At 37.6% G+C, this 16,553-nt stretch overlaps 1 protein-coding gene across 23 annotated transcripts in view; it reads left to right on the top strand.

The window, feature by feature from the left end:
* Positions 1 to 16,553, top strand: part of CADPS (calcium dependent secretion activator) — a 624,105-nt gene that overhangs the window by 467,688 nt on the left and 139,864 nt on the right. For all 23 annotated transcript variants that reach the window (XM_077451917.1, XM_077451920.1, XM_077451911.1 and 20 more), the window contains 2 exons: positions 2,957 to 3,113; positions 12,748 to 12,889. In XM_077451917.1, coding sequence (XP_077308043.1) covers positions 2,957 to 3,113; positions 12,748 to 12,889 — 299 coding nt within the window. The remainder of the gene's footprint in view (positions 1 to 2,956; positions 3,114 to 12,747; positions 12,890 to 16,553) is intronic.

The following is a 16,553-nucleotide window of genomic DNA, read 5'->3' as shown; positions in this document are numbered from 1 at the left end:
TAAAACACAGGTGTCAAACTGGCGGCCATCCATCTCTTACAGAACTACAAGTCCCATGATGCATTGCAAGGCTGAGAGTTACAAGCATGACTCCCACAGGCATAGGCATGATGAGACTTGTAGTTCTGCAACAGCTGGAGGGCCACCAGTTTGAATTCAATGCCTTAAAATGAGAAAGCATGTTTGTGAACTGTGAACCATTTACTTATATTTTATTCAAAATAGATAGATATGTTTTAACAGGTATAACGTGGATAGTCATAAAATTAAAGTATGCCAAAATCTTTTATTTTATTTTTTATTTTTTTTATAGAATAGGGTATGACTAAAACCAATTACATTTTTTTTTTAACCTTTTGTGTTACTTTCCTTTTGTTTTGCTTCCTGTCTCAAGACACAACAGGAAGTAAGTGTAGATCTCTCCAAAGTAACGGAAATCCTCTCTTAGTTGTCATGGATCATATGTCCCAATTGAGAGGTTTCTCCTCCATTCCTGACCAAGCATAAAAATATTTTTTCCCTGACCCAATTGGGGCTTTAGATACACTTTAAAAATGAACTGTATGTAGAATAAATAGCTAGTTTGTAGATACTAGATAGAATATAGAATTGTGAATGTAAAATAGGGGCATAAAAATAAATTGAGAAATGTACATATTGACTTATATAAAATAGCAGAGGCACAACACTATTTCATGGACTCTAATTCAAGGGTTGCTTTTGGCTTCCCTTAGGTTTCTCTCTTATTAATATTTTAAGCAACCTCACCATAAAAACAAGGCACCTTGACAGTTGAATTGCTATAATGTAACTTCTTTCCTCCAGGGTAAGAGCTGTCCAGTACCTTTTCCTCTGTGCCTCTCCCCCTATAATTTAGAGAGAGAAACACACAGCCCTATTTATATCTTTACAGCTGAAAATAATATACACTATATTGCCAAAAGTATTGGGCATTTGGGGTGGGTAAACTTCGAGCTGAGACTGCAAGCCAGGCCTTCTCATCCAACATTAGTGCTTGACCCCACAAATGTACTTCTGGAAGAATGCTCAAACATTCCTATAGACACACTCCTAAACCTTGTAGACAGCCTTCCCAGAAGAGCTGAAGCTGTTATTGCAGCAAAAGGTGGGCCACCTCAACATTTAACCCTACTAACTAAGATCAGGATGCCATTAAATTGCATGTGTGTGTTAAGGCAGGCAAACCAATACTTTTGCCAATATAGTGTGTCTGTAAATGCTGGAGGCAGGGGAAAATATTGGAGCAATCCAGACAAACATTGGTATGCCCACCTAAAGTGGACCTGAAATATGGAAGATGTGTGGGCACAGAACTAGTCACCAATATAGCCGATAGACTCTTTATAGCTTAATATTTTCCTATTAATTACTTGCCATGCCTTATTTCACACAGTCTCTCTGTGTGTAGGTGGCGATCTTGGTAGTGAAGCAGGGCTTTGCTTCCTTGTGTTCTGTCCCCTTGGTGAGCTGATGACTAGTGTGATAGTATTCAAGTAACAGCAAAAACAGGAAGTCTTTCTCTCCAGAAAGGAGAAATGTGAACGGCACAGTACCAACATTACTAAATCCCACTTTAAATCTCACAAGAGTAGCAGTTAGAGGCAGCAGTGCTTAGGGGATCTCACATTACAGATATATAGCACAAGGCACAGGAGTGCTTACAAACAAGATGTGCATTGCTTTTTTTTTGAAGAAGAAGAAGAAATTCAAAACAAATGTTTTTCAGGGTACTATTTAGCATATATGGATGTTCAAAGTGAAAGACTTCACTCTTCAAGTTCAGGTCCACTTTAAGGCGACATTAGATCAGTGGTTAGTATATTTGTCTTTGACTACTGCAACTTCTGTGACCTAATGCGCAATATAATTAATGAATACAATGACAATATTAGATATTTTTTATAAGGTAAGTAATCACAAGCTACATATAGGTAATCATTTTTAACAATTTTTTCTTGGCAATATCCAGGTAAAAACATAAATGTTTGTTTTAAATGTATTCCAAACATTTTTAAAGATGTCTTATAGACAGACTTCACCCTGTTAAAAAGTTTAGGTTTTTTTTTTTCTCAGATTTTCTTCTTTTTTTTTACTTTTTTTACCGAGCTACACAAGTTATGGCTCAGGCCTGCTAGTGTGGAGCCAAAGATGAAGTGCTACGCTGAATAATTTTCTGGTCCTATCAGAATTTCAAGGATGTGCTATCCCTTAACACTTTTACAAAGTCTGGCTGCCAGACAAATGATTATGAATCAAGAAGAACTATCACTCATTCTGCATGCCATACTCAGTTACAATGACAAAACACGCATGCGTCTCCAACACATTCACATCTCTGCACTGTATGATGTGAATGGCACTCTGGTACAAACAACCTATATTTTTTAGTTGAATTTCCCATGAGCATGATATTGAGTTACTTCACTGGAGTATGTTCATTTCTACAAAATGAAATGTTCAGTTTTTGCATTTGAAATGTAACCAAAAATATCTCGGATGTTATTTTAAAATGACAGTTTTCAACTAGCTAGTCCAAATATTTTAATGGGTTTCCAAACATCTAACGTAATTAGGGACTACTAGTCATCTTCAGAATTTGTGGAGGGAAAGAAAAGGATAAAAAGGCAATTCAGTGAAGAAACTCAAGTTAAACTCCTAAATTTCTAGACTACAGAATGATATGATTGAACCTTGAACTCTGAGCATGACCTCAGGCAACCCTAGTGTCATTGTAAAGGGAAGAGGTTTTCTTTTTTTTTTTTTTACTTTTCTGCCATAGCCTGGTTTTCCCTTACTGTCCTCTTTACAATGACATTTTCTTATGAATTCTGATTATTTTGCATTGTGAGAGCCCTGGGTAGAAAAAAAAAAACTACTTAAAGTTTGTTTAGTTTCACTGATTTTCTTCTTCACTTTCCCTCTACCAAATCTAAAGGCATTTGCTTGGTGGTCAGACCTAATGGTAGAACATGCAGAGACATTCCTCTCGCTGTTTGCGGTGGACATGGATGCAGCGTTGGAGGTGCAGCCGCCAGACACTTGGGACAGCTTTCCTTTGTTCCAGCTAATAAACGATTTCCTTCGCGCTGACTGTATGTACCCTATTATTTCTCTTATTTAACTCTTTCTTGCTAGGTGATGTTGTAGTGTTTTTTTTTTCTTCAATGTATCAATGGTTTAAATTAAATTCATAATCTTTTAAAAAATGTTTAGTATTTATAGATTCTGTATCACAACTGTTTTATGATTAAAGGGTAAGCTCACTAAGTTCACCATTGTACACTTTTTTTTCTAAATTCCAGCTCCCTATGCACCAATATAGCATTTGTGTACGTACTTTTTTTGCAGAAATATCAAACCTTTCCATTAAATCTACAGACACTTACTATTCTTCTCCTAATCCACGTTTCCAGGCATTTCTATTAGTAATGTCTTTCTTCCTGATCAGACTTTACGTCATGACACAGGAAGGAGTTGACCAGCTGATCTTATTAGCACACACCCTGCTTCATCCACCCTCCCATTGCAAGGTGTACGTTTTTTAAATGAAATTCAATCAATCAGTGATCACTCTTCTCACTGAATACACAGTCAGATTGCATAGTGTATGGCCATCTTTATACAAGTACATAGGAGGGATTGGACTGAAATACTCCGCTGGCAAGCCCCGTTCACGACTCTGCATAGCGGGAACTCACATTCCCAAATGCGTTTTTTTAGTGAGGTGGGAGGCGTGTTGGAGCATTTCCACTCATCGCACATAGGGCAGCCCATCCACCTGAATGTGAATACACACAGAAATCATCCCAAAGAAGTTTCAGAACTTTTTTTAGAGTAGAGCTTGGTGTGTTTTTTCCTGCGATTTTTGGTGCAGCGCATTTCTGAAATGCAAGGAAATGCACAGATGTGAATGGAGCCTCATTATTCATTTGTTACCGCACCAATTTCACTTTCAGGCCCCATTCACATCTAGCTTAGTGGGAGCACACATTTTGTGTCTCGCTTTTCATGTGACACGCATAGGGCAGCCTTTTGATTTCAATTGGCTGCACTACATGTGGTTAATGGGACATTTTGCCGTTTTGTGGGTTGTGTGTTTTTTCCTGTGCGTCTTGTAGCATTTGCCCCTTGTTTTTTCACATGGCAAAATGTGTGTTTGCTTCTGTGTTTGGTGTGTTATAACCAATTAATGGCACTGAAAGCGCAATTAGTAATTTTAGGTGTATAAACATAGCCGTACACTAATGAATCTGATTGTATATTGTGTATTTAGTGAGAATGGTGATCACTGATTGATTGCATTTCATTTAAAAAACATGCATCTGGGAATGGGTGGGTGGATGATGCAGGGTTTGTGCTAATGAGGTCAGCTGGTTAACTCCTTCCTGTGTCATGACCTAAAGTCTGATCAGGAAGAAAGACATTACAAATAGAAACATCTGGAAACATGGAGTAGGACAAGAAAAGTAAGTGATTGTAGATTTAATGGAACGCTTTGATATTTTTGCAAAAAAAGCACATGAATGCTACATTGGTGCATAGGTGAACTTACCCTTTAAAGGATCTTTTTTCAAAACTGATATTTTACTTTTGGATTAATGCTGCCAAATTGAATCACTCCATTGGAGAATAACAGAGTGCCGCACCAAATGTTCAGGGTCCAAGTTAATTATTTCATTAGCACAATGTATATTAGACAGAAAACCAGCTAATATTTCAGGGGCACAAAGGGGACCCCCTTCATCAGTGTTTATTATAAAATGCCTGGAGTGGAGAAGGTGATAGACTCAAAAAAGGTTAAAATGTACTGAATAAGCATCTGGAGATAATATAATTTAAATAAGCTTCAGCAGCTAATTCTAGTTGAATCACCCAGCAAAATGTTCTACCTCTTAATAAATTCATTTATAAGACATTCCTACTCTCCCCACTGAGGAGTTAATTTATTTAAAATGTAAGTGTAGATATAAATGAACCTTATTTATTAATCAAATTATGTGTACATTAAAAACGCCTAAATGTGTTTTTAATAGCTCCTTAAGCTATCTTTGCACTGGTTTAATGTAACCGTCTGCATAGCTGTATTTAGGCTAGGGAAGAAAGTGGCAGGACTGTAAGCCAATCAGGTATATTTTAATTGCACCATTTTGAAGATCTGTATAATGGATCTCGCTGACTAGAGAAAAAATGGCAAAGAGGTCCTTATCAGTGAGCTTTTGTTCCTTCTCTATTCAATCAGAAAAGTTCAGGAAGTTGTATAGTTTCTAAAATTGGTATATTTACTAGAAAACTTAGAATTTAATTAGAAATTAGAAATATTTTGTCAAGCATTTAGCAGTTTGCCTACACTTACATTAAAAAATTACTCAGGATACAGCTTGGAGATTAAAGCATATGTTACCCCAAAATTGAAGATTTTGGTTGTGTAGGGTTATTGCCTGTGAAAAATGTACTTATTTGTTGCTATTTACAGTGAGTATAGAAAAGAATCACCCCCCTTTAAAATAATCAAATTTTGTTGCTTTGCAACCTGAAATGAAGACAGACAGTCTACACCTTATAACATTCAAGTGAAAAATATAACACCAACTCCAAGAAAATGTGATTATTTTAAAGGGGGGGATTATTTTCTATACCCACTATACCCGGTGATCTTGCCGGTTCCCCTCAGTTTCATTATCAGAGTAGATCTCTGCTGGTGTGATCTGTTCACAATTGGGTTCACAAAGACTTAAAGGTTCCTGGCTGCAGTAGAAGGATCCAGGAATGTCAAAAAAGTAAGATCTCGTCATTTTAGTTCCTGAAAGAAATCTAATAAATGTAATGTAATATTCAACCCTCTTAGCATAGCTAAAATATCAGTTTGAGATAGGCTAACCCTAAGTATGCAAAAGGTCTCACTTATACAAATGGTAGGACAACATGCTATTCTTTGTACTTGTTCAGACTTTATTTACTATGCACAGGTTGAATTTTACTTATTGCTGCATGGAAACTGCAAAAAATAGTAGAATTATATGTTTAAGCCAAAATCCATATTTAATTATATATGGTTGCATACAACTATTATAAATACCATGGAAATTACCAAAATTACCAAAATTTGGTCATACAGTTATTTATTAGGCCGTACAAGCCATTCATCTTATTGATCAAATCTATTACTTCACTGTTCTACAGATCTACATTACAATTAAATAAAATAAAAGAGAGATCAAGATAAATAGAGAACATGTTTTGTTAGCTACAGAATTTTTTTTTCACATTTTAGCCAGTAAGGTTACAGATAATTTGGTTTGAGTGCATTTCAAGTTTCTAAATACATGGTAATATCACTAGTCTGAATCATTTTTTTTTTCAACTGTGCAGTAAATAGAGAAAACTGTAAACTGTCCAATTATGCGTGTGTGTGCGATGGCCTCTAACAGCGACCTCAAATTATTGGATTCGATATAAAGAATCCTCCTCTCTCCTAAGCAACTCCATCTGCTAGACTGAAAGGAAAGGGTAGTATTTGCTGCACTAAGAAGTAAGCCATCTGCTAATCTAAAGATAATTTGCTGCCTTTTGCCTGCTGTCTTGAAAGTATCAGAAGCCAATTTTCAAAACCATTGCTTTTTTCCCCTGAAATATGTCTAATTTAAATGATTTGTTAAATTATGCCTTGCATTACATACTGGAAAGATAAAACCGATTTAACAGTAAAACGCATCTGTGGCTTTAGTTTGGGGGGTTTTTTTGTTTTTTTTTAAGTACCCTGATTTACTTAATATTTCACTTTTATTGTTTATTGTGTAAATTGTCAAGGTAAGAAATAAATCATTACAAAAGACAGCATGTAATTATGTTATTGTCACAGATAAATACTCAAAAATCCATCTTAAAACTGCACTGCTAATAGATAAAGCCAAGGGACAGTCCTAACTAAGGTTTCTGGGATTCAGAAAGTATTGTCACATCATTGCTGGTAAATCCTAAGATTAAATGCAGAGCCTCCAATCATTTTGAATGCAACAAAAAGTACAGTAGTTCATTTGTAACCAGTGCAAAGTCAATGCATTTTTTTAAAGTAGACCTAAACCCACTGGGGGTTATTTACTAAAGGCAAATCCACTTTGCACTACAGGTGCAAACTACAAGTGCAAAGTGCACTTGAAATTGCAGTGAAAGTGCACTTGGAAGTGCAGTCGCTGTAGATCCGAGGGGGACATGCAAGGGAAATAAAAAAACAGCATTTTCGCTTCCACATGATTGGATGATAAAATCAGCAGAGACTCCCCTCATTTCAGATCTACCCCTCAGATTTACAGCAACTGCACTTCGAAGTGTACTTTCAGTGCAATTTCAAGTTAAATTTCAAGTAAATTTTTCAAGTGCAATTTCAAGTCAATTTTTTTCGGAAATAACCCCCAATGTTTTTACCCATCTTTCCATCTCAGTGCTGCTGATTTCCTCCAGTCTTTTTTTTTGCCTACTTTCTGTCTACATGCACTCGCTCCAGCTGTGACTGCAAATCATGGCTCAGATTGGTTTACTGATATCAGCAAGTGGACTATGGCTGTGTCAACTCAGCCACTTGTAGTCTTACTGGGGGTGCCTGTAACAGAATGAGAAGGAGCGTGTAATGGGAGACAGTTTCAGTTTACATCCCGTAACAGGAAGTGCTTGAACAAAGACCTTCATAGCAAATGATCTTTAAATGAAATCTGAAGATTTAATAAGCTTAGTTAACACCTGTTGAAATTATATTAACATGGTAAAGTTTTGATAAGATTTTAGTAATTAAGTTTGGATCATCCTCTAGTGGACCCTAAAGATAAGAAAGCTCATATTGCACATTTAACCACTTTCAGACCAGACCATTATGCTGGCTTAAGACCAGACCACTTTTTGTGATTCGGCACTGCGTCGCTTTAACTGACAATTGCGCGGTCGTGCGATGTGGCTCCCAAACAAAATTGATGTCCTTTTTTTCCCATAAATAGAGCTTTCTTTTGGTGGTATTTGATCACCCCTGCGGTTTTTATTTTTTGCGCTATAAACAAAAATAGAGCGACAATTTTGAAAAAAATGCATTATTTTTTACTTTTTGTTATAATAAATATCCCCCAAAAATATATAAAAAAAAATTTTTTTCCCACAGTTTAGGCCGATACGTATTCTTATACATATTTTTGGTAAAAAAAAATCGCAATAAGCGATTATTAATTGGTTTGTGCAAAAGTTATAGCGTTTACAAAATAGGGGATAGTTTTATGGCATTTTTATTAATATTTTTTTTTTACTAGTAATGGCGCCGATCAGCGATTTTTATTGCGACATTATGGTGGACACATCGGACATTTTTGACACATTTTTGGGACCATTGTCATTTATACAGCAATTACTGCTATACAAATGCAGTGATTCCTGTGTAAATGACACTGGCAGTGAAGGGGTTAACCAGTGGGTGGCAGTGTAGGGGTTAGGTTTTCCTAGGGGTGTGTTACTAACTGTGGGGGGCTGGGCTTTGTTTTAGTGAACACTGTTCTCTGCTCCAATCACAGGGAGCAGAGATCAGCGTCAGTTGTTGCTAGGCAGAACGGGGAGATGCTGTTTACAACGGCATCTCCTCGTTCAGCCGCCCCGTGAGACGATCGTGGGTATGCCTGTGCAGATCGAGTCCACGGGACCCGCGACCATACTCACAGGGGTCCCGACCTACACGCGAGCGCGTCGCCGGTGGCGCGCTCGCGATGGCAGGGCGGCATTTAAAACTGGATGTACCTGTACACCAATATGCCTGCCCGTGCCATTCTGCCGACGTACATCGGCGTGCGCCAGTTGGGAAGTGGTTAATAAATGGAATATTAAAAAGCTGACGTTAATAATTTTTAATATATTAAAGCACATTTATAATGGTGCTTGTGCTCACCCACTGCCCTTTATTTATTTAATCTACTAATTAAAATACAACCAAAAAAGAATATACATTTTAACTTTCTTGCAATTATTCCTGCTGTACACCCCAGTAGGTTTATTTTAACAGTGAGAAACAGAATAACAACAGAAATATCCAGAAAAGCGCATTTCAGAAAAGTTATAAATTGATTTGCATTTTAATGGGTGAAATAAGTATTTGATCCCCTATCAATCAGCAAGATTTCTGGCTCCTAGGTGTCTTCTACACAGGTAACAAGGTGAGATTAAAGGAAGTGCTCCTAATCTCAGCTTTTTACCTGTATAAAAGACACCTGTCCACAGAAATCAATCAGATTCCAATCTCTCCACCATGACCAAGATGAAAGGGCTGTCCAAGGATGTCAGGGACAAGATTGTAGCCCTACCCAAGGCTGGGATGGACTACAAGACCATAGCCAAGCAGCTTGTTGAGAGGGTGACAACAGTTGGTGTGATTATTTACAAATGGAAGAAATACAAAATAACTGTCAATCGCCCTTGGTCTGAGGCTCCATGACCTCAAGATCTCACCACGTGGAGTTTCAGTGATCATGAGAATGGTGAGGAATCAGTCCAGAACTACACAGGATAATCTTATCAATGATCTCAAGACAGCTGGGACCATAATCACCAAGAAAACAATTGGTAACACACTACGCCAGGGATATGCAATTAGCGGACCTCCAGCTTTTGCAGAACTTCAAATCCCATGAGGCATAGCAAGACAGCCACAAGCATGACACCCAGAGGCAGAGGCATGATGGGACTTGTAGTTTTGTAACATCTGGAGGTCCGCTAATTGCAGATCCCTGCACTACGCCATGAAGGACTGAAATCCTGCAGCACTCGCAAGCTCCCCCTGCTCAAGAAAGCACGTGTACAGGCCGATCTAAAGTTTGATAATGAACACCAGAATGAATCAGAGGAGAACTGGGTGAAAGTGTTGTGGTCAGATGAGACCAAAATCAAGCTCTTTGGCATCAACTCAAGTCACTGTGTTTGAAGGAGGGGGAATTCTGCCTAATACCCCAAGAACATCATCCACACCGTCAAACATGGAGGTGGAAATATTATGCTTTGGGGTGTTTTTCTGCTTTTTTTGGGGGACTGGGCAACTCCACCGCATCAAAGGGACGATGGATAGGGTCCTGTACCATCAACCTCCTTCCCTCAGCCAGGGCATTGGTAATGGGTCATTGATAGGTATTCCAGCATGAAAATGACCCAAAACACACGTCCAAGGCAACAAAGGAAAGGCTAAAGAAGAAGCACATTAAGGTCCTGGAGGGACCTAGCCAGTTTACTGGCTAGGTCCCCCCATAGAAAATATGTGGCGGCAGCTAAAGTTTCAACTTATCAAACGTCAGTCTTGAATAACTTGGGGAGGATCTGCAAAGAGGAGTGGGACAAAATCCCTCCTGAGATGTGCGCAAACCTGGTGGCCAACTACAAGAAATGTTTGACCTCTGTGATTGCCAACAAAGGTTTTTCCACCAAGTACCAACTCATGTTTTGCGAAGGGGTCAATACTTATTTCACTCATTAAAATGCAAATCAGTTTATAACTTTTTTGAAATTAGTTTTTCTGGATTTTTTGGTTGTTATTCTGTCTCTCACTGTTAAAATAAACCTACCATTAAAATTATAGACCGATCATTTCTATTTCAGGGGGTAAACATACAAAATCAGTATGGGATCAAATACTTTTTTCCTTGACTGTATTTAACCCCTTTCCTCCAAGTCCCAATGTCTCTTTAACTGGGTCATTATACCCAGGGAATGGGAAGGATTGTCTGACCATGTGAGTACTCTGATTGGTTTTCATATAATTGGCCCCACCAGCTAATCCCTGCTGGTAGTCCCACTAGATCATTACTAGAAACCAGGAGGTATCTATGACAGCTTAGTCACTGTGCTGGGAATGCACAGTGAGTGCACTCTCAGTAAAGAAACCTCAAATGTCCGTGGATGCATATGGGCAGAATGTGAGTGTTAAAGCCCACCCTCTTTGCTGCCACACATATGCCTCACGTGGTTGGCAAGACGTCAACCACAATAATAGAAAACAACCTCACAATTCATCTTACATAAACTTTGTGAGAAAACAACAGAAAGGAGAAAGGAATAATTTCTTATTTTGTTGTGGGTTTTTCTTCTGTGGGACCTTAGACACTCCAAAGCATAGGGGGTAATACAGGTTAGCCACCGTACTGCATAGTGTACTATTATGAACAATACAAATGTAAGCGTTGTACTACAAATATAACAAGTCTTGTATCATCAGTTGGTGTAAATGTTTCATTATGGCTGCTTTGCTTTAGATCATCTTGAACTGTATGAACATAAAACATTTTGAAATAAATTAAATAATGTACAATAATGTGTATTGTTCCATCAGTCATTTATTTTGTAAATTAAAGTATAACTAAAGGCAAAACTTTTTTTTATTAGTTTTGGACAGAGTGGAGATGAATTAGAACAACTGTTGCTACCTCTGCCCTTGTTAGGGAGATTCAATTCCTGTATACACTAGAACACTAATAGAGAGGGGATTTCCTTTTATCTCCTGTTTTGGCTATGGGACAGGAAGTGAAGGTAAATCTCTCCAATGGGATACAGGTGGCATAAAAAAAAAACTGACAGGGGTTGTAAACCTCCCTTAGTCTATTCAAACATTTTAACAAAATGTTTTGGCTATAGGTCTACTTTAAAAATGACCATTCTGTTTTATTCTGTAGCCAGATGTGTTTAACTATGAAACCAGTTGACACCAATGCGAACATTGGGGGCATTGTGTACCCCCCCCCCACTTCCCTATTATTTCTTGGTTATGCATTTAGTTTAGTCTCCTCCCAGCAATGTTCCCTTATGAAGACACTGGGAACAACCATATGACTGTAACGGGAGAACCCCCCCCCCCCTCCATCCCCACTTAGCAACCAGAAGGTCAAAAGTGATTGGAATTAATTTGTCAGTTTCAACAAAAGTGCAATTCTGCAAATGATACTGAACTCTAGGTAAACAGGTACACACATGAAGTAGATATGTGGGAGCTATTTACCTGCTAAAGGTTTTGTATTTCTGTCAATTCAGTTTTGCAATGTGTGCAGCAAGGGGGATGATACCACTTTCTCTGTTAAAGTTATGAACTGCATAAGGAATGAACTAGTGTCCTCTTTCCACCCCAGTCTGCCTTCTGGACAGTAAATTAACAGCAGCAGACCAATAAGGTCATTACTTTGTTCATTCTGCTCTTCTCCTATCCACATGTTTGTTGTCAGCACACATGCACGCAGTTTAACTGATTGGCTCCCAGTGTTGCTTTTTCCACTCCCAGTCCAAGTGCTGCTATATAGGAAATTGTGAGAGGCTAGTATCAATTCAAATTCAAGTTCTTAGTACATTAGTGGCTTTTTAAAAAAAATACTTTTCATGATTTATACAAAGCTACACTAATTTGTGTATTTTATACCTGCCAGAAGTTTCGTTTCAAGTTTGTTAAAATCTCGGCAATGCATATTTATTTTTCTTAGCAAAAGTATACCCTCTAAATATTCAGTCCCTCTGTTGGCATTGAATCAAAATACAGGTTTGCTTTTGCAAAAGAAGACTGAATTTGTTGTAGTTATTTTCTAATTTACAATGTGCCAGAATGTAATTTTATGTTTTTAAAAAAAACAAAAAAACTTGCTAAATCCGTTTCTGTGCAGTGCCCATATTCTGTGTTGTTTTGTGAATTAAGCATGCTTTTTAATTAACAACATTCTGATATGCTTATAATTCTAGATAATTTATGCAATGGAAAATTCCACAAACATCTCCAAGACCTGTTTGCTCCACTTGTTGTCAGATATGTCGACCTCATGGAATCCTCAATTGCACAATCAATTCACAGGGGCTTTGAGCGTGAATCGTGGGAGCCAGTAAAGTAAGGAACCCTTTGATACAATCGGAGTTTTGTAGCAGATGGATGGAGGTTCTTACTGAAATGGAAATATTCATTCTATATTCTCACCAGACCTAAATCGTCTGCCAGCATTTTTGTGCCACGTTTAATGTGCTAATCAAAATCAATGCTAAAAAAGTAGGGTTGTTTGGCTTAATCTGTATTTTTATGTAAATCTATTGGGGGATAACATCTGAAATGAATGATACATGATGAGGTTTTGTAAAACCTGATCATGATAAGAGCTACATATTAGTTTGTTCTTCTAGACTACTGATGGTATACAAGCAATTTCATAGGTGCTTAGAATGTAATAATGTCAGTCTTCATTTGACCATTGTTGTAGTCAACTCTCAGTGGCATTTCATTTTTTAAAAAGTCAGGTGTTGCAGAATGAACAACCAGTTTTTATCATGCTAGGACTTCAGTTACCTTCAAGGTTAGGTTTGGAAAAAATAAAAAAACTTATTCAGTATATCCCTGAAATACTATATATGCATATTTCCCTATGTTTTGTCCCAATAAAAATACTGCAAGTGCAAAAATACCCTTTATTCTTGCCAGATATTCAGTGTGTACCTCACTCCTCACTGCTGCATTGAAATCCTAAGTCGTAAATCAGCCTTGTCAGAGATTTAGGAAGCCCTATCAGATTTTTATTTCTGTCTGCTTCTAACCAAAATGTATTTTTTTGCTTTCTCTGTCCCCATTGTATAAACTTGCCATCTCTTCATTCCCCACTGACTTTCTGTCACTAAGAGGACACAGGCTGCAATAACAACCTTACTGAGGTTCAAATCCTTCCCTGTTATATCCCTAATTTAAAAAAGAGTTTTGAAAGCAGGTTAGCCTTAACTTTATGGATTGTTCTTGACATTTTCTCTATAAATTGGTCTTCATTGATGCAGTAATTTTGCAGTATTGCATTTTTTGTAATGTAAATACATGATTAATGCTTGCAGCAATTTAGTACCATTATTGATTATGCAAAAGCAACAGTTGGCAACATTTGCAAAAAATATAAGCCCAGACAACCAAATAGAATTCACATCTAAACAAGACTTATTTTTTCTAGTTTTGTATAAAGTAAAGGGGGATAAGTTGTCTGTGTTCCCATCCCTGAGAAATGTAACTTTTAGATAAGGACATTTTGACCTACCCATGAAGATATTCTGTGATGCTCTCCATACTTCCACAAAAACATTGCTAAGAAGGTAGTCCAATAAACACTAATGTTTCTTCTATCTACTTGGAGCATCAGTAGCCTTTTCCTAGCTGTACCCCCTCATCCCCACTCCAACATTTTTGGCAAAATAAATGGCAATCTATCAGGGAGAAGGGACATATTCAAAATGAAGATCTAACCACCAAAGGACTATTTGTTACCTAAAGAGGGACAAAAACGCTTAGCTAGAAAAATGTATACGATCGTTTTTTTTCTGAAAAGTCATTCAACCAAGGGTTGCCAGCAGAAGCCATAGACTACTTCTAGATGAATGGTCATTTGCCAATCCAACCATTATCTGGTTCAGGTAAAGATCTTCTTTTGTTTTTAGGTAGATTTAGACCCTCTTGTAATGGCCATTGTGATACCTGGGAAGTCTGGTTTAAATATCTACTTTAATGCCTGATGTCCTTCATGATGAGAACTTAAACCTAAATGATTTATTATTAATAGAATGGTCTTTTAATTACATAATAATATAGGATTGTTTTTTATATGTTTATATGACACTGCAAGACCTGGCCACACAAATAAAGACAGATAGATAGAGAGATAGATCAATAGATAGATAGATAGACAGATAGATAGATGCATACATACATAGATTTAGCTAATACTTTAACATTTTCTATTTTTATTTTTTTTCAGAAATTATTTCAGTGGATGTTAGAAAATGTTCTTATGGTTATGATTTTTATTAATTTGTTTAGCAAACACCTAATAAGACAATAGAGGGGAAATCCAACTCTTTATGTGTTGTGTTTTAGAAATTCTGGAGATCATAAAGCATATTTATTACAACATGTCTTGAGCCTCCAAACAATGAGGGGACATATGGGATGTATTCATGAGCTTATGTGTCTCTTAATGACAAGTTTGCGTATTTGTTCTAAACCACACTCGTATGTGTCCCCTCCAAAGTTTTCCAAAAAAGAGAAAGGAGTAACTATTGACATCAAAGAAAGTATTTGTGCATTTTGAAAGTTGTTACATGGAGGCTTGTAAAGCTGGCCATATAGAGTTCTTCTAGTGGCTATTGATTGGGGCATTAAAATATGTGACTAGTGTTATATTAAATGATCTTAAAAACACTTAAGTATTCTCACATTCTTTCCAAGCATAACCCTTCTAATTCAGGACTTGCCAGTCCCGCCCCCTCCCCCCCTAATTTTGTCCACTCCTCTGTAGGGACAACCCCTTAATATATCTGTATACAAACCAGCCAGAGTGGCAACATGTCATTACAAGGCACCGCTCCCTGCAGAATTCTTCTGGGGACCAAAGTTGGGGCAGCCCCCTGACACCCTCAGATCACAGGAAGTAGGTTGAATAATGCTGGGTATCACTCAACTCAGAACAAGTGGGGCAGAATCGGTGTGTTTCAGAGGGACAACTTCAGACACTGGGTTGGTTGGGTTAGTTAGCTGCAGCTGTTTTTCAGGTTTTTTTAAGTTGCTAGGGACTATTTTTTATTTTTTTGCTCAAACTAGAAACGGAATGACAGTTTGATGCATAAATTCCTACCTCTGCAGCCAAATAAAACACTGTGTTAAGGCAAAAAAATTGGCCACTGGACACTTTTCAAGTCTGAACTTCACATACTTATTAAAAACACTTTTAATTGTAAAAAAAAAAATAATAATAATAACATTTGTTGTGTTTAACCACTTAAGGACCGGCCATTGCATATATACTGTGGCAGGGTGGCCACATTGCGCTAAACGACGTACCCATAGGTCGTTTTGTGGACAAGACACTGCGGGCGCTACACAGCAGGGGAGCCTATGCACGGGTCCTGCGGCTGCAATGTCCGCCGCCCACCTGCAATTGCTCCTCAGAGAGGCAGAATGGGGATCTGCCTATGTAAACAAAGCAGATCCCCCTTCTGACAGGAGACTACAGTGAGATCAGCTGTTCCTAGTGGTTAGGAACAGCAATCTCTGTACTCCCAGTCAGTCCACTCCCCCCAGAGTTAGAAACACCTCCTTAGGATACAATTAATCGCCCCCTAGTGTTACCCCTTTCCTGCTAGTGTCATTTATACAGTGATCAGTGGATATTTTTAGCTCTCTGTAATAATGTCACTGGTCCCAAAAAAGTGTCAAAGGTGTCCAATCTGTCTGCCACAATGGCGCAGTCCCACCAAAAATCGCTGTTCACCACCATTACTAGTAAAAAGAAATAAATTATAAAAATACCATAAATCTATCCCCTATTTTGTAGACGCTATAACTTTTGTGTAGACCAATCAATATACGCTTATTTCAATTTTTTTACCAAAAATATGTTAAAGAATACATATTGGCCTAAACTGATGAATACATTTTTTTTATTGGATATGTATTATAGCAAAAAGCCAAAAATATTGTTTTTTGTTTTCTAAATTGTTGGTCTTTTTTGTTTATAGCTCAAAAATTTTAA

Source organism: Lithobates pipiens, unplaced genomic scaffold (assembly GCF_037356315.1).
Source record: "Lithobates pipiens isolate NorthernLeopardFrog02 unplaced genomic scaffold, aLitPip1_a1.2 Scaffold_23, whole genome shotgun sequence".
NCBI classification, from domain to species: Eukaryota; Metazoa; Chordata; class Amphibia; order Anura; family Ranidae; genus Lithobates; species Lithobates pipiens.
Note: the sequence above shows the minus strand (reverse complement) of the source record. Positions and strands in the feature narration are given on the sequence as shown.